The following is a 19281-nucleotide window of genomic DNA, read 5'->3' as shown; positions in this document are numbered from 1 at the left end:
TACTGAAGGTCTCCAGATATATTAAGATATTCCTCAAGTCTAAAAGTGATAAATGTCATGACTAAAAACCTCTGCCTGCTTTTTGCTATTTAAATTCTCTTTTTCATAGATGATGATAAACTTTCATATTCAGAATTGGTGATTTTCATTCTTTTCAACTTATTTGAGGGAAAAATGAAGAAACCTATATTATTGATTGTACAGTCAGATGTTATTCTTCAAATTCTCAAATTAACTTACTCGATAGTTGATAAATTACCAAAAAACAGTGTTTTCCAGTATCATTTTTTCAGTGTTTTTTCAAACTATACTAGGATATTGTATCTAACCCAATTTAATTGGGAAACAAAATAAATACTTGTCAAGTGCAGGGTTTTAATGTCTTCTACATATGTGTCTTTGGAATTAGTAATATCTGATAAGTACTGAAAAATCTACTGATGGTAACATTCACTAAAAACAAATGAAGTAAACATAATGAAGGAATTGACTTGCTGTTAGCATTTGTCTTTACTTCTGAATTTTAAATTGAGTCTGTTCTTTTTGCTTGAATCAAAGATACAGACATCTCTAATGTACTTGTCATAGCAGATCTGAAAGTCATCAGTAATAAGATTTGAAAATAATTTTAAGTGGTACACTGAATATGAAAGGTATTATAGCTAATCAATAATATTTGAAAGCCATGTAAAGTGGTCAGTTCACAGATATTTTACTCCATAAAAATAAAAATGGATTCTTCAATTTTATGAAACATGGAAACGTGCTTTTAAGAGGTGTTTAATTAAAGCGAAGTCTCCGTTGGTTTATGGGTTTTAAATTCCTGCCATTTGGCCCACAAAGCTGCAGTGGGGCGTATGGCTGAATGAACATAGGCGGCGGTGGTCCAGCTGTTAGAGAATAAGGAGGGTACCTTTCTCCCACAGCAAAGCACGGAGCAGGCTGATAAGAGCACATTGCATTGTGTGCACTGGGTAGAACAGCCTGTTCTTCTAGAACTCTTAAAGCCATAAAGGTAATCATATCGATTGTCTGTCTTTTTTCATGAGTCATGAGACAAATGGTGCTGTCACTGACAACTCTACGCAAGGTCAATAGGTAGCCATACTTGCTGTTTTCTTCACCTATGAAATGGTTGTGGAGGTACAATTCAATCTTCCTTTGCTGTTCTACAATATTAGGAAAGTCAATGAAAAATCTACAACACATGTAACGTTCCAGGGTCTTCATTTCTGCCTCACAAGCTGGCTTAAAGTTACGAACCAGAAGGTCGCTGTACTTTAGAAGGCCACCACCTCGAATCTCTTCAGGTTTTTTGGTAGATATAAGCTTGTGTTGCAAATGTGTCATTGCTTCTTGAAAGTCTCCATACATGCTTTCAGCTACCACAGCAGGATAGGAGTTTGGGGTTAGCTTATCATTTTTGTTACTATAGAAGTCTAATACGGAATCCAAAATAATTTGAAAGGAATCTACACTGAATTCAAATTGTCGTCTGAGTGAATTCACAAATTTTAGTTCTACATTCTTCCCAGTGTTGTTTGAAAGAGAGATGAGACTCCAGCGATCCTGGTGATCACAGACTTTGACCATCTTCTGCACATAAGCCTCTTTCATGGTCGTGAGGGTGATCTTTTCCTTTTTCACTCCTTTTGGTAAAAAGTCAATCAGACAACCTAGAACCACATCCTTAACAACCTGAAATCCTTGATCATTTGATAGTTCAACACCAAAAATAATATCCAGATCCTTATGGCTGATTCCATTGTGGCTTGCAAGTATGTAACTTGCAGTGGAACCCTTCAATCGGGTATCTTTAACAGTAATTCCTTGCTCTATCAGTTTATCTTTTACAACACGAATGATATATTTTAGTTTTACCTCCAAGGTGGGGAAATTTCCCCTTCCATGAATTGGAATTACTTCATCTAGCACTTGATCCAGTATAAAGACTTGATCCCAAGTGAGATTGCTGAATCCAATTTGAGACATTTTGAAGTCAGTAGTAGGTCAACTAGAAAGCAAGTAAAATATTGAGAGAAAATTTTAGTATCATGAAATCAGTGTTAAAACCAAAGCATATGAAAAATTTAAAAACAGACATAGAGTCAACATAAACCAAACTAATACTAGGAAGTAAATTATCAATGTATCTATTTGTGGTTAAATCTATAAGTAAATTTAAGCCACTTTGATTATGCCAAAATTGTTAGAGCCATTAGTTCATGCAAACAGACATTCTCACAGACTTATTATAATTATTTTTGATATAAAATGGTGGTCTTTCCAATCTTTATTCATGTAAATACTATAATGATTAAATTTGTTTGGCAGTATAAATATTGTTCATGAGATACATAATACAGCATTGAGATCAGCTGTCATGAATTTAAAGTGAGATCAAGACAGCACATCGCTGTGTTAGACCCAATTGACTGAATGGCATAAGATGACAAAATGTTCACAAGCAACCTAGATTTTAATCTAGCCGTATTAGAAAATTCATCATATATGTATTGCACAAAAAATGCAAGTTAGATTTTTTTAAAATTAGCCTTAGAAAAAAGCATAATTATGAAAATAAATATGATATATTATTATCTGTGATAACATATCTGTGGTACACATACAAACACATACACACATATAGAGATATATAAGCACACAAATGTTATGAAATACATGTCACAAAGGAATAAATATAAGTGATTTATATTGATCTGGAATCTATATGTACCTCTACCATGTTTACCTCTATTAATATGGATAATTGATATGAGAGTGATACTATGCTTCTTTGGCACATCTAATATTCATTTTCACATAGTGTACAATATCAATACCACGTTATAAGTACAAATTTCAAATATGATATTAAAATAATATGACTTATCTTCAGATGTGGATTATGGCACAGCATTTAACTGTTATACCTCTTATAGCAGAATCAAATACTTATACTATATCAAAGACAAAAATCATCATAAAATTTATTGGGAAATTTAATTTGAATTGCTGAACCAAAAAGCATGGCTAAATATAAACTTGAGATGACTGTCATATTAAAAGTGAGAAAACCCCTACATATTCATCCATATTGCTTATGTTTCTGACTTAGTTACTGAAAGTGTGTTTATTGAGGGTGAAGTATAATGATATATTTTTATGAACTAAAAAGCTCAAATTCAAGGCAGAAATTCTTCAATAATTTTCTCCATAAACCTAAACACAAGCACAAAATCTGAAATTTCTAATTACTCTTTTCCAAATGTGGATATCAGCAGATTACTATTTGGTAGAGCATATAAATCTCATTCAGACTCTCTTCCTTTTCCCAATTTATCATTAAGGGTATCATTGTTCCCATCTAGCTTAAGTAGTATTAGTGTGCCTGTAATGTATTCCACTATAGTAAACATTTAATTCAAAACATAGTGTTTTCTATAAAGGTGTGGATTTATTTCTGGGTTCTCTGTTCTGTTCCATTGATCTATATGCCTGTTCTTATGCCAGTACCAGGCTGTTTTGAGTGCAATGGCCTTGTAGTATAACTTGATATCAGGAAGTGTGATACCTCCCACTTTGTTTTTCATTCCCAAGATTGCTGAGGGTATTTGGGTCCTTTTTGGTTCCATATAAATTTTTGGAATATTTATTCTAGATATATGATGTATACTATTGGTATTTTAATAGGAATTACATTGAAACTATAGATTTCTTTGAGTAGTATTAACATTTTAATGTTTATTCTTTTCGTCCATGACCATGGTATATGCTACCACTTGTTAGTATCTTTCTCAATGTCTTTTTTCAATGTTCTATAATTTTCCAAGTACAAGTCTTTTATCTCCTGGGTTACTTTTATTCCAAGTTACTTTATTTATTTTTGTTATTGCAGTAGTAAATGGGATTGATTCCTGAATTTCTTTTTGAAAGTTCATTGATGTATAAAAATGACACTGATTTCTAAATATTAATTTTGTATCCTGTTACTTTGCTGAATTTGTTTATTAGGTTTAGTAGTTTGTTGTTGTTGTTTTTTTGGTGGAGATGTTAGTGTTTTCTAATTATAATGTATCATCAACAAACAATAATAGTTTTACTTCCTCCTTGTGCAAGCAAAACAAAGGAAAAATAAACAAATAGGACTACATCAAGCTAAAAAGATTTTGCATAGGAAAATAAACCATCAACAAAATAAAAAGGCAACCCACTATATGGGATAACATATTCTCTGACAAATCTGACAAGGGATTCATAACCAAAATTTATAAAGAACAAATAAAACTCAACATCAGGAAGACAAACAATCCAATTAAAAAATAGGCAAAGGCCCTGAATAGACACTTATCCAAAGAGGACATACAGATGGCCAATAGGCATAAGAAAAAAATTCTCAATGTCACCAATCATCAGAGAGACGCAAATTAAGACCACGATGAGATATTACCTCACGTGTGTCAGAATGGCTACCATCAATAAATCAACAAGTGCTGGCAAAAAAGTGGAGGAAAATGAACCCTCCTGCACTGCTGGTGAGAATGCAGACTCACACAGCGATTGTGGAAAACAGTATGTAGTTTCTTCAAAAAAATTATAAATGGATCTGCCTTTTGACTCAGCTATCCTACTTCTGAGAATATATTCTAAGAATCCAAAAAAACTAATTCGAAATAAGATATGCACCCCCACGTCCACTGCAGTGTTGTTCCCAATAGCCAAGATCTGGAAATAGCCCAAGTGTCCGTCAGTGGATGAGTGGATAAAAAAGCTGTGGTACATATACACAATGGAATACTACATGGACATTCAAAGAAGAAAATCTTACCTTTTGTGAGAGCATACATGGACCTGGAGATTGTTATGCTAATTGAAATAGGTCAATAACAGAAAGACATATACCATATGATTTCAGTTTATATGGAATTTAATGAACAAAGTGAAATGAGGAATGGAATAGAAACTGATGCTTGGACACATGGAATAGAAGGACAGCTGTCAGAGGGAAGATGGGGTGAGGGAACTGAATGCAAAAATGTGAAGGGATGAGCTAAAAAACATATACACATATCACATAGATACAGGCAACAGAGTGGCACTAGCCAGAGGGAAAGGCAGGGTAGATGTAGGGGGAGGAGGGAAGAGGTGGGAGGTGAAATGGGGGCAGAAAGAGACTTTGCTTGTGGTGGAGGGTGCACAGTGTTGTGTGTAGATGGTACTATACTGAATTGTACACTTGAAACTTGTATGCTTTGGTGAATCATGTCATCCCAATAAATTAAAAACAAAAAACATAGTGGTTTCCATTATTCAACTGGATAAATTCACTAGGAATGCAAGGCAAAGCAAGAGAGTTGTCAAGACTTCACAAAGTGCTACAAATAGATGTTTGTATAACAAGGTATAATTGCTCTCCCTACTATTACCCTGTGCTCTTTCTGACTAGGGAGGAAAAATATTCGCTAGCTACTGTTTTCATATTTGTATAACTATTAGATTATTTCAAAGAGAATTAGAAAGACTTAAAACTTACATTAAAGGGATGACTTTCAAGGATGCAATGTAGTTGAGTTAGTGAGATGATTCAGTGAATCCTTCAGTGAAGATAGGAATTTCCTTCTGATAAATAAAGTAATCAATAAACCAGAAAAACTGCAGGGAGCAAAAAAGCAAGAATAAAGTTTTTGATAAACATTATATACAAATATATAAGTAATCTGATGACCCCTGGCCAGTAGTCCTACAAATTATACAGAGAAAGAGAGAGGAAATGAGAAAGAGAGAGAGAGAGAGAGAGAAAGAGAGACAGAGAGAGAAAGAATTTCAGCATACAACAGAATTAGATCAAGAGCTTATAAACACATAGATTTTTGGGTCCCACCTCCAGAGTTTCTATTCAGGTTAGAGGTGGGCCTGAATATTTGCAGTTATACTCAATTGCCAGGTGATGCTACTGATGTTGATTAGAGAACAACACTTTAATAACTACTATTCTAAAGAAAAGTAAGAAAGACAAGGAATAGCAGTCCCAATAGCACTACCTAGTCCTTCATAATTTGGCTATTTTTATTTAAACTATTACATTGAATAATGTACATAATTCCAATCAAAGTGAATATTTTTCTTTACATTTTAACAGTCCAATATTATTTTCTCAACTAAAAATTAAAACCATAAAATGTCTTTGTAGACCTGACCAGTTCGCTCAGCTGTAGAGCGTCAGCCTGGCATGTGGAAGTCCTAGGCTCGATTTCTGGCCAGGGCACACAGGAGAAGCACCTATGGGCTTCTCCACCCCTCCACCTTTCCCTTCTCTTTCCGTCTCTTTCTCTTCTGGAGTCATGGCTTCGTTGGAGCAAGTTGGCCCCAGGTGCTAAAGATGGCTCCATGGCCTTGCCTTTGGCGCTAAAATAGCTCAGTTACCAAGCAACAGAGCGATGGCCCCAGATGGGCAGAGCATCACCCCAGAGAGGGCTTGCCAGGTGGATCCCAGTCAGGGTGCATTGGGAGTCTGTCTTTCTGCCTCCCCTCCTCTCATTGAATAAAAAAAAAGTCTTCATAAAGTTTGTATTAGGATTCCAAAGCACAAGTCTTACTAGTACAGCATAAACGATTGTGACACATATAAGTCTGTGTTTATAAACACACACACACACACACACACACACACACACACACATATACCTACATATAATAAACAGACAAAGAGATTTTGATCACAATGTATTTTTTCTAGCCCCAAGAATCATGAAATTTTATTTGCCTACCTGAAAGAGGTACTGTAGTATTTTATCCGGTATACTGCCTTTGTTTCTGAAAGACTGTTAATGTCTGTGAGAATGGTAAGAAATGACAATGCAGTATATATTTAAGCTATAGTTTACTCACAACAAATCATTATCCCTTTAAAAATACAGATAACCATTTCAAAAAAATGTAGTATTTTTATATCAATAAGAAAAGATTATCACTACCAAATGATATTTCTTTGGTATTTCCATACCATATTCAATAAGACAGTAGAATACTTTTGATGATATTAATATTATGATGCACCAAATAAAAAAGAAAATATTACCTATAAAATAAAAGTAATAACCTTACAGAAATGTCTTGCATTGTTTTTACCGTCAAAAGTAAAAAGTGAATTATTACATTAATGTAAGAGAAAACTTCTGATGTTTCACATATTCAAATCTGAAAGAACAGTTAATAAAATAAAAATCATTACTGAACTCATAAGCCTGGCCAGGGTAAGGAAAAAAACATCTCCCCATGATAGTCACTGCTTTGTGTCTGGCTGTGTGATAAACACATAAGATGTCTACTGTTTGGTTGTATCGCCTTTCAAAAATGAAGTTGTGATGTCAATCAAGTTGTTGGTTACACAAACCATATTCTTTTGATTTAATAATTTCTGGGATATAGAGGGGGTAGCTGTACAAGGAATAAAGTATTGCAATACCAATGTAGAAATAAATAAGATAAGCTTTTAACCCAATTATCTTAACAGTAAGGTTTGATTTTTTAAAAAATTCTCAACATTACAGAAAACTTTTTTCTTGCTTGTTTATTGTGCTAACCCAAAGTACAAGAATATCAGTCAGAGATAGTATAAAAGCATTGAAAGGCAAAGTAATTGAGTTGCTTTAAATGGGATAAAAGTAATCTGTACTAATAAAGAACTCCACTGCTTTAGTTGCCTGATTACAGAGAAAGCAAAATCAAAGTGGAAGTCTGTTTCTTGTAGTCATTATACTGATAGGACAAGGACGGAGTATTAATGTACTTTTTACTTTACTTTGCCTTGAACATCATGGATATTTTTCAGTTATCTCTACACACCAATTTACCTACATATCTCAGATATCTTGTGTCTACAGTAATCATGCATATTTTCTTTTCTGAATGTCTACTTCATCGACCTATATAACCCTAAAGTAGTGGTTCTTAAAGTGTGCGCCAGGGCGCACTGGTGCACCCTATTTTATTCCAGACAAATATATGCCTGTTGGGGTTTTTGAAGTTTAGATTTTTGGAGGACAGAGGTGTGGGGAATTGGCTGTAAACTGACAGTCTGTCCAACCCCTCACCTCACTTGCCTGATTAGGTTGCAAAAGGCTGTTAAGCTGTGGTGCTGGATTGTTTATACTTTACACTATCCCCATGTCCCTGGAGAGACTGGAGGCAAGTTTCTTTCATCCTTTGTTTGGTGTCAAGTTAAGATGATATGTATGGTGGGGGTTTTCCGCATTCAACACAATGAAGAGTAAAAAGAGAGGAATTCTTCAATGTATTGATGGGGAAATGAGAGTTTGCCTTTCAAATATATGCCCAAACATTGAAGAAATCGCTAGGACACATTAGGCTCATCTTTCTCATAAACACAAAAATGAAAAAACTTAACACATTCGCGCCAGGACCTGCCGAATTTACTAAATCTTACTAAGAATGTATCTATATATATAAAAAGATAACTTTTTTGTCTTTTTTAAAAATTTTAACCCCTCTTTTTCACGAATTCTAAAAAGCATAACTCAAAAAATATAACATGTTTTTAATGTCAGAATAAATTTAATTTTGTCATATTTATTTTGTGTAATTACCATAAAACACACTTGGACTGTATATTTTTTCTTTAATATTTGACTTAATTACTATAACATACTTCTCAGAAATTTGTATATAGTGCGCCTACAATTATTTGTAGGATTTTAAATGTGCCCTGACTTCAAAAAGTTTGAGAACCACTGCCCTAAAGCAATGCTTACAATGGCCATCAAATCAGAATATATATCCCTTCAATGAGACAGAAATGAATCCATAGATTAGTTCAGAATATATGGCAGGTGAAACTAGTAGTGGGATGTTATATATACACTGCTCACAAAAATTAGGGGATATTTCAAAATGAATATGAAGCAAGAAAAAAAGCATTTGATTTCTTTTTATTAAACAAGAACATCAGAAAAGCAAATGACAAGTCAAAGAAAGTTGTTCAATTATGCAAATGAGGTGCAAAACCAGCTTTTATTTCATTGTTGAAAATGCACTGTACAAAAGGCTGAAAGTACTAGAGTATCTGCATTTTCCCTGATCTTGAGAGTGCATTTTGAAATATCCTCTAATTTTTGTAAGCAGTATGTATTTAAAGTTGACCTCATGTAGTCTACCTTTGAATAAAGATTTTCTTTTTTTTTTTTCTTTCTTTTTTTTTGTATTTTTCTGAAGCTGGAAACGGGGAGAGACAGTCAGACAGACTCCCGCATGCGCCCGACTGGGATCCACCCGGCACGTCCACCAGGGGGGAAGCTCTGCCCACCAGGAGGTGATGCTCTGCCCCTCCGGGGCATCGCTCTGCCGCGACCCTAGCCACTCTAGTGCCTGGGGCAGAGGCCAAGGAGCCATCCCCAGCGCCAGGGCCATCTTTGCTCCAATGGAGCCTCGGCTGGCTGCGGGAGGGGAAGATAGAGACAGAGAGGAAGGAGGGGAGGGGGGTGGAGAAGCAAATGGACACTTCTCCTATGTGCCCTGGCCGGGAATCGAACCCAGGTCCCCCGCACGCCAGGCTGACGCTCTACCGCTGAGCCAACCAGCCAGGGCCTGAATAAAGATTTTCAGTTGTAACACCTTGAAGCATACGTTTTCTTTATATCTTTCATACTAATTTATGCCTGGGATAGCTGAGGTTTTAAAAAATGAGGTGGCTGAAGTTTTAAAAAGTATGTATAAGTTAAAAAAGAAGTTAAAAATTTCTAAAAAACTATTTTTTCCCTTTCAGTTAGATGCATTAGTTCTTTTTTTTTTGGTTTGTTTGTTTTTTTTTTTTTGCATTTTTCCGAAGTTGGAAATGGGGAGGCAGTCAGACAGACTCCCACATGCGCCCAACCGGGATCCACCCGGCACACCCACCAAGGAGCGATGTTCTGCCCCTCTGGGTCGTCACTCTGTTGCATCCAGAGCCATTCTAGCGCCTGAGGCAGAGGCCATAGAGCCATCCTCAGTGCCCGGGCCAACTTTGCTCCAATGGAGCCTCGGCTGTGGGAGGGGAAGAGAGAGACAGAGAGGAAGGAGAGGGGGAGGGGTGGAGAAGCAGATGGGCGCTTCTCCTGTGTGCCCTGGCCAGGAATCTAACCCAGGACTCCTGCACGCCAGGCCGACGATCTACCACTGAGCCAACCATCCAGGGTCTGCATTAGTTCTTTATTCCACCAAAATCAGAGTAGGTTTTGCTTACAAGGAAACATATATATAAGTCTATGTTTAGAGTCTAAATGTAAATGCAATGTATTTTAAAGAAAATTCATTCTTTATAAGAACTAGTATTGCCTGACCTATGGTAGCACGGTGGATAAAGCGTCAATCTAGAATGCTGAGATCACCGGTTTGAAACACCCTGGGCTTGCCTGATCAAGGCACAGATGAGAGTTGATGCTTCCTGCTCCTCTCTTCCTCTCTCTCTCTCTTCCTCTCTTTTCCCTTTTTAAAATGAATAGGTAAAATCATTTAAAAATTTTTTAAAAGAACTAGCATTAACATCGAGTTCTGTGTACAGTCTATAATAACATTCTTTTTATGAACACCATAATCACAATGTGTTTATCTGTTGTTCTAGATAGGCAGCTGTTTCACAATTTTTTTCAAAATATTGTAAATATCGTGACTAAAAGTTGCTCACTGTTAAATAAAGTATTTGTCTATTCCTCCTTGTGAACTTTTTTGTTAGCCATTACATCAAAAAGATTTCATTACAAATTAATCTTAAAATATATTTCAGGTTCAAATATGGCAAAAGATGAATGTTTTAAATAAAAAGTATAAATATTTAAAAGAGAAGCAGCACATTTCCTAAGTTCTTAGATACAAATTCCAATATTTATTAGATGAAAATTCCAATGTTTACATATTGTTGAATTTAGAATTATAATATTGATGTGTGCTATTTTAACAGATTTGAAAAAGCATGAGGAAGTCACAGGAAGATTGAGCTATCTGAATGCTTATGTGAAGCTTTCATTATTGTGTGCATATAATTTTTATATGATTGACCACAGTATTTGTGTCCTAGGACAATATTTATACCACAAAATATTGTATTACTTATGCCATAATGCATTGTTGATATTACAAGTCTATAGCATTTAAAGATTAATCAGGAAATTCTGAATACCAGTTCACTTTTATCATTAGTCATTTTCCAATTTAGTTTTGAAGAATGAGTCACATCACTATTGGTTCTAAATAAGTTCCAATCTCAGTCAATTCACAAAACTTTTTAAGTTGCAATGGCTCACTTGTCTAGGATTCTGCTAATGAAATGAGTGGGTCTATTTTCCAAATTTATACCCCTTTACAAATATACGTCACATAACTGTGAAGCTTGAAGAAAAGGTGTTTAATTTAACTGTTCTTAACTTTAAAAAAAATGTTTTAATTCTGTTAAAACGTGTGTAATAATTTTATTTTCAATGAACAGAAGTGGTAAAATGCTCAGAGATGTAATTGTGTTTATTATAATTAGGATTGGCCCAGTGGAGGGAAGGGAAGAACATCAAGTTTTCCTGAACCATAAGATGGTAAGAGTGTTCAAAGTTTCTATTTAGACCCACAACAAGGCAAACATATAGCTTCTATTTGTGTTTTTCATATCGTGGTCTGTCATTCTCTCCAATTACGATCATCTCTTTTCGAATATTCTGGTTAGCTCCATTTCCAATTCTAATAGCCAGTGTTCTTACTGACTGAAAATTGACATGAATTTCCAGTTTCATGTCATTGATGAAGAGGGAAGTAACTTATTTGTGAAACTGTTACACATATGTGGGTAAAGCCATGGAGAAGAGGGCTTTTGAATTGAAAACCTCAAGTAAAAGGTGCATTGGATCAATTAAACCTGCCAGGCGCCTAGAGACAAGAACAGAAGGGTCTCAGGGAAGGACAGCTCAGGATTTAGAAGTGTGATGCTCAGAAGCTTAAAAGGAACTGCCTTCCTACAGATGAAACCTCAGCCCCTGATTTCAGAGAAATGTTCTCATTTTCTTCTATTCTGCCCCAGCCCACATACCTACACTTTCTTGTGTCTGTTTTTTCTCTCTGTGTGTTGTTGGGCATGTTGCTTTTGATTTTAAGTGTAGAAAGTATGCATGGTTCTAGAGAAATCATCTTGCAATTCTTTTCAGGTGTGGTGCCAATCTCTTATAGTGGGAAACGTGGGCGCTCCTGGCATTCCTGTCTCCTTCTTTTTTCCCTGTGCTTCTTTCGTGGCTGGTAGAAGTTGCCAGCAACTGGAATTCATCAACCAACAAGTCAGGCTTCTTAGCTTCAGATGATGTATCCAATGCCAAGAGTTGCTGCCTCTCCAAATTGTCATCAACCTCAGAGAGGGGAGTTGGCCGGAGAAAACTCCATTTGCCTGGGGAGGGAGCAACCTGGTGGAGATAACACTGAGAAGACTCTGAAATGCAATGGCTTTCTGGGAAAGCTCGGAGCTAAGCCATGTAGTGAGATGAAAGCACCCTGTTCAGCTCGCCTTGACTCTCATCATAAACTCAGTAAACAGGTAAGCATTTCCCAAGTCATTCTAGAGCAGCGGTTCTCAACCTGTGGGTCGCGACCCCGGTGGGGATCGAACGACCAAAACACAGGGGTCGCCTAAAGCCATCGGAAAATACATATTTATTATACATTTTTAAATAAAATATGTATTTCCGATGGCTTTAGGCGACCCCAGTGTTTTGGTCGTTCGACTCCCGCCGGGGCTGCGACCCACAGGTTGAGAACCACTGTTCTAGAGCTCTTAACCACTTGTGGATGATCCTGTCCACACTCAAGGGATTAAGGATTTTTTAGAGCAGTGTTTTTCAACCACTAGTCTGAAAGAAATTTTGTGCTGCTCTACAAAAGAGCTAAGTACCATGATGTGGTATGAAGATCATAGACCCAATGATCTTAGTTGAATTCACCTATGCTGAGGGTGATTTCTACCTTAGCAGTCCCTGAAATACTTCTTCTAATTTTACTGATCTCCAAGTATAAAAAGGTTGAAAACCACTGTTCTAGAGAATGAAGAGGACTCCAGAATTATAGGTAACAGCACACACAACTTCCACATGATGCGTGACTAATACCTGAAGAAGCAGGAAAGTAGAAACTCACCTGAATGATCCAGGAAAAAACTTTAGCTTTAAAAAACAAAACAAAACAAAACATTTGTTAGCATCTCCTCACCTCTGCTCTCACCAAAGCCCTTGAGCCACAAGAACTCACTTTGCTGGCCGCTGCTCTCCTAGATCGTCCCTGGAAGAGCGCTCTGGAAGGGCGGGATGTGTTGGTAGAGCCAGGCTCTGGAGGGAGCCTGCTGAGATGCACAAAGAGAAAGAGGGTGGTCAGAGAGAGAGGAAGAAAGAAACACAGACAGATTAAAATAAAATGGAAGGAATCATAGGAGAAGGAAGGAAAGAAATTAAGGAAGAAAGGAAAAGAGAAGGCAGAGAGCAAGAACTAGCAACAGCAACTGCTAAGGCTGCTAAACGCCACTGTCCAAAGGCAAATGGGTGCTGCAACGACTTTCCCCCAACACACTCCGTTAGTCCCAGTCACCCACTCCACTGCCTCCCCTTCCTCCAAGGCTCATCTCCTTTCCACGGCAACCTGTCCTCATGCAATTTAAGCTGCTCCCAGGATAGTATTTGAACAATCCAAGCCACAAATCACTTATACCTGATATTATCAATAACTAAAGCAAAAATCATCCCTAGGTATATAAACAAGAGCAAGTCCACATACCTTTTATATCCCTGGGTTCTCTTAACAGCACCTAGTGGTCTGGCAGAAAAGAAGAGCTCAATTAACAAGGAAATAGCATGGCTATAATCCTGAATTATTATTATTCAGTAGTACTAGTTACTAGTGTTTTAAGGAAAAGTAGGTTAATAGAAAAAATAAGTCCTGTTTTTCATGACTTAAAGTACAAGGTAGCCTGACCAGGTGGTGGCGCAGTGGATAGAGCATCGGACTGGGATGTAGAGGACCCAGGTTCGAGACTCCGAGGTCGCCAGTTTGAGCGCGGACTCATCTAGTTTATGCAAAGCTCACCAGCTTGGACCCAAGGTTGCTGGCTTGAGCAAGGGGTTACTCGGTCTGCTGAAGGCCCGAGGTCAAGGCACATGTGAGAAAGCAATCAATGAACAACTAAGGAACTGCAATGAAAAACTGATGATTGATGCTTCTCATCTCTCTCCATTCCTGTCTGTCTGTCCCAATCTATCCCTCTTTCTGACCCTGTCTCTGTAAAAAAAAAACAAAAACAAAAAAAGCCCCCAAAAAACTAAAGTACAAGATAATGGTCCTTAAACTTTCTGAATATAAAGAGCCCCTTTTAATACCAAAACGATTCCCAGAACCCCACATAACAGCAGTTATGATGTTCATTGTCACTGACTAAATAACTATATGACAATAACTGTGATTAATCCAGTAACAATTTTAAATAATTGTATTTTGGGGACTTCATTTAAATTACAGTCAATTCCAAAACATAGATTATCTGTAATGAATCAGAGCTCTTGATCTTTTAGGAAATTACTGCTCAAAAGTGTATATAGCCTTGGCCAAGATATACACAGAATTTAAATCAATCGATTACAACAAAATATTTTTGAATTACCTACTAGGTGCCAGGCACTATGACAGGGCCACATGATAAAAGATAAAGTGAGTCCCTACTTTTAGAAAGTTCAGTATATTGGGAAACACTAATTGACCATTATAAACACAATCTGTGTGTACAAGAAATGACATCATTATACAGGGAGATAGTGAGGTGGCCAAAGAAAGATTCTGATGGATGACATAGAGCTAAATCTTAAATGAAGAGTAGGAACTACTAGGGTTTAATGACAGCCCAAAGCAATGCCACAGAGATGATAACTAGTATCATATAGACTTAGAGACAAACCTCTGGATTGTTGTAGCAAAATAAATGTATAGATCAAGCAATTGCAGAATATAAGAGTGAAAGAGACAGAAAGAGGCCTAATCATAAAAGACCTTATGTGACTATGTTAAGGAGCTTAAATTTTATGCTTAAATGATGGGGAACCATTTAGGGCTTTAAGCTGATATATGGATAATCAGACTTCTGCTTTATATAGAGCTTTGTGGTAGCTGTATAATAAATTGGTTTGAAAGGAATAAGAATAGAGGTAAGAAAACTATTTGTTGAATAAAATGACTAACTGAATGAATGAAACTGTATAGTCCAGACAAAAGATGGTGAGAGTTTGAACTATAAATGATAGAAGTAGAAAGGAAAAGATTTAAAAATATCTGCATCAAATCAGCAGAGCCTAGTGACTGATTAAATGTGAACTATGAAGGATAAGTAAAAGACAAATACTGGTTTAGTGAGTGGGTGGAAAATAGTGTCACCAAATGAAATTCAAAATACTGAATGAAGAGCTCTTTTGTGGGAAAAATAATGAGATCTATTTTTCCTGTCTTGTGAGACAGATATATCTAGCAAGAGTTAGATAATGGGGTTTGAAGCTCAACTGAGAGAAATGTGAGGTATATATACATTTGTTGGTCATCATCACTTAGGTAATAGGAGATAAAGTATAAATTAGTTCATCCAAGGAAAGAGTAAAAAATCAGGAAAAAATAGCTACATAATAAAATCTTGGAAACACCTACATTTAGAGGGTGAAGACAAGGAGTCCATGAAATTCACAGAGAAAGCACAGTACAAGGTGAGTCAATAAAAATGCTTATTTAAGAGTACTATAAAGTGGAAAGTTTCAAAGAGAAAAATGCAATAAACATTATGAAGTAAAGTTGTGTTATATAGTAAGATAAGACATTTTAAAAAACATTCATTAGCCTGACCAGGCGGTGGTGCAGTGGATAGAGTGTCGGACTGGGACCCAGAGGACCCGGGTTTGAGACCCAGAGGTCACCAGCTTGAGTGTGGGCTCACTGGGTTTGAGCAAGGCTCACCAGCATGGACCCAAGGTTGCTGGCTGGAGCAAGGAGTCACTCGGTCTGCTGTAGCTCCCCAGTCAAGGCACATATGAGAAATCAATCAATGGACAACTAAAGAACCGCAATGAAGAACTGATGTTTCTCATCTCTCTCCCTTCCTGTCTGTCTGTCCCTCTCTCTGACTCTCTTTTGTCTCTGCCACAAAAATAAATAAATAAAATTTTAAAAATGTTCATTAAACTTGGAAATTAGATAAATAACAACAACTATGTTTCTGTGAAGTGGAGGAGAAAATCAGATTGCAGTTGGCCATAATATCCATTATCTATTCAAGATAGTTACTGAGTACTATCTACTTGCCAAGCATGATGCTATTTGCTGGACATAGAATAGTGGACAAAACAGACATGAGTACGTTCCATTTATCATGTGGTTAGGTGCCTATACCACATATTTCCTGAACAATTGATAAAATAATTTTAATAAGAAATTTGTTAAAAATTAAGAAGATGATTTGAAACTATTTCCCTGGTTAGATGGAAGAAATATATTTTATATTATGAGGAAGACAAAAGATTATATATTTATACACACATACAAACACACACACTATGCCATAATACTGAATTAGCTGAGTTCCAGGAATACTTACAACTAACTTGAATTACTTTGCCTCCCCTGTTTTTTCTAATGAGAGAGGGGTGGAGTATGGGGGAAGGGAAAGAGATGAGAGGCATCAACTCTTAGTTGCACCACTGTAGTTGTTCACCGACTGCTTTTGATATGTGCCTTGACGGGGGCGGGGGTGTAAAGCTCAGCAGTGACCCCTTGCTCAATCGACCGACCTTAGGCTCAAGCCAGCTACCATGGGGTCACGTTTATGATCCCAAGCTCAAACCAGTGACCTTGTCCTCAAGCTGGCGACCTTGGGTTTTGAACCTGGGTCCTCAGCATTCCAGGCCTATGCTCTATCCACTGTGCCACTGCCTGGTCAGGCTAATTTTGTACTTTTATACTGGATTTGCTAAATAAGCGCTTCATCGTTATGCACAAAAATGTTTATACTACTATGCATACACATTCAACAATGTTGGAAAATACTGAATAGGTCCTAAAATAATAAACTATTTTTATAATCCTTCTGGAACAATTTTTCTTAAGTTATTATTAATCCATGTACTAATACAAAATGAATTAAGGAATACAAAATCAGAATTATAATCAGAATTGAATGATGGGCCCTGGCCGGTTGGCTCAGTGGTAGAGCGTCGGCCTGGCGTGCAGAAGTCCCGGGTTCGATTCCCGGCCAGTGCACACAGGAGAAGCGCCCATCCGCTTCTCCACCCCTCCCCCTCTCCTTCCTCTCTGTCTCTCTCTTCCCCTCCCGCAGCCGAGGCTCCACTGGAGAAAAGATGGCCCGGGCGCTGGGGATGGCTCCTTGGCCTCTGTCCCAGGCGCTAGAGTGGCTCTGGTCGACAGAGCGACGCCCCGGAGGGGCAGAGCATCGCCCCCTGGTGGGCAGAGCATTGCCCCCCTGGTGGGCATGCCGGGTGGATCCCGGTCGGGCGCATGCGGGCGCATGCGGGACTCTGTTTGACTGTCTCTCCCCGTTTCCGGCTTCAGAAAAATACAGGAAAAAAAAAAGAATTGAATGATTAATGTGAGACTAATTTTAAAATTCACAATAAAAAAATCCCATGTTACATTATGATTAGCAGCATATTTGAAACTCTTTTCGCTAAAACTGAAATTCAGTAACCTTAGTCATTTCTATGAAATTTTGTTATAGAACACATCTTCTTTCATTGCTTTGCTTATGCAATTATTTTCCTCCTTTGCCTTTAGGAGCAAAACTGTGCACTTTTCCCTTTTGGGCATTAAATTTAGTCTTTTTATAATAAATGAGACTTAAGGAGTTGATGTAACATAACATCATGGGGACTGGAAGGAGACTTCATTACGAAGGTAAAGAAACAAGAGTTTAGTAGTTCATTCCTTTGTAACATTCAAGTGAAAAATATAAAGATACAAAAGACAACTACAGGCTCTTTAATAAAAGCAGCTGCTTTAATTATATGTTCAATCTAAAATTCAGAACTTGTCCTGTCTGCAGTTTGGGTAGTTTCTTATGTTAAGCCCTATATAGTTGAGTTTCATTCACTTCTATTACTTGAAAGAAAGCAGTTCATATAATCATATAATTGTTAAATAATTCTATGTGTAGCTTCCCCATCCTTTTGCCAGAATCTGCTGTCATACAGTTTGTCAAAAACGACAGGCTATTTTGAGACAGTGCTGTCATAAACAACTTTGGTTGGTCATTGGCTTTTGCTTTTCTTTCTCTCTTAAAATCTTACTCGCCTCCTCTCACATCTGTGAATGACATGAACTTTGTATTCAGTGCCATAGCATTGCCACTTCCCATTTGTACATACTACCTTCTTTCAAAGCACCACTCTTACTACTAAGGATATACCAAAGTTTGATTTCCCTCCCAGGCCTGTACTTTCTGAGAACTACTGAATATTCCAGACCTATTATATTTTTTCTTTCTTACTGAAACTTGCCTGTGTTCAATATCTTCCAGGTTTTGAAGCTTTTAGCCCTTAATAAACTAATTCACACGGAAAAGTTGCTGGCTATAATGTAGTATCCCCCTTTAGGGCATATTAAAGCAGGATTACATAAGAATCACTAATATTGGGAATTTCTAGTGTATGAGAAGATGGTGATATGATTACCAAGGTTAGCATCTTTTTAACAACAACCTTCAAATCATACTGTGTCTTATACATAGGCAATATGTTCTAGTCAAAACAAAAAGACTAGATTGAAATGGAGGATATCTAGATTTTAATATTGACACTAGTATTGTGTGTGGGACCTGGTAAATTACTTTAATCTCAGTTTCCTCCTCTGTAAAATGAAAGAGTTGGAATAGATCATTAAGAATATTAGCATCTCTAACTTTATATGGTTTTATTCTACATAGAAAGTCACCTATACTGAGCAGGCTACACACAACTACTTTGCTTGACTTTAAACTATCTTCATTATACTTTTCAATTATATAGAATTATCAATGAAAAGTTCCCTTGGTTCTTCCAATATGCATGCCTTTATCATAGATATTCAGAGAAGCTGAGCTACTGTTCTGTAAACTCTCTAAACATAGACTATCAAAATCAGACACTGTTCTCCAATATCATGTGCAGCCAACAATCTGCAATCTGCCTCGTAATTGCTACAGATCAACAACTTGAGTTGAACTTTATTCTATACTTGAAGAAAAAAAGCATA

At 36.9% G+C, this 19281-nt stretch overlaps 1 protein-coding gene across 1 annotated transcript; it reads right to left on the bottom strand.

Moving 5' to 3' along the window:
* Window positions 1-780: 780 nt before the first annotated feature.
* On the bottom strand, window positions 781-1992 carry TENT5D (terminal nucleotidyltransferase 5D). The gene has a single exon (XM_066357818.1). It carries the CDS (start codon window positions 1990-1992, stop codon window positions 781-783), a length of 1212 nt encoding a protein of 403 aa, XP_066213915.1.
* Window positions 1993-19281: the final 17289 nt, after the last annotated feature.

Source organism: Saccopteryx leptura, chromosome X (genome assembly GCF_036850995.1).
Source record: "Saccopteryx leptura isolate mSacLep1 chromosome X, mSacLep1_pri_phased_curated, whole genome shotgun sequence".
Taxonomy (NCBI): Eukaryota; Metazoa; Chordata; class Mammalia; order Chiroptera; family Emballonuridae; genus Saccopteryx; species Saccopteryx leptura.
Note: the sequence above shows the minus strand (reverse complement) of the source record. Positions and strands in the feature narration are given on the sequence as shown.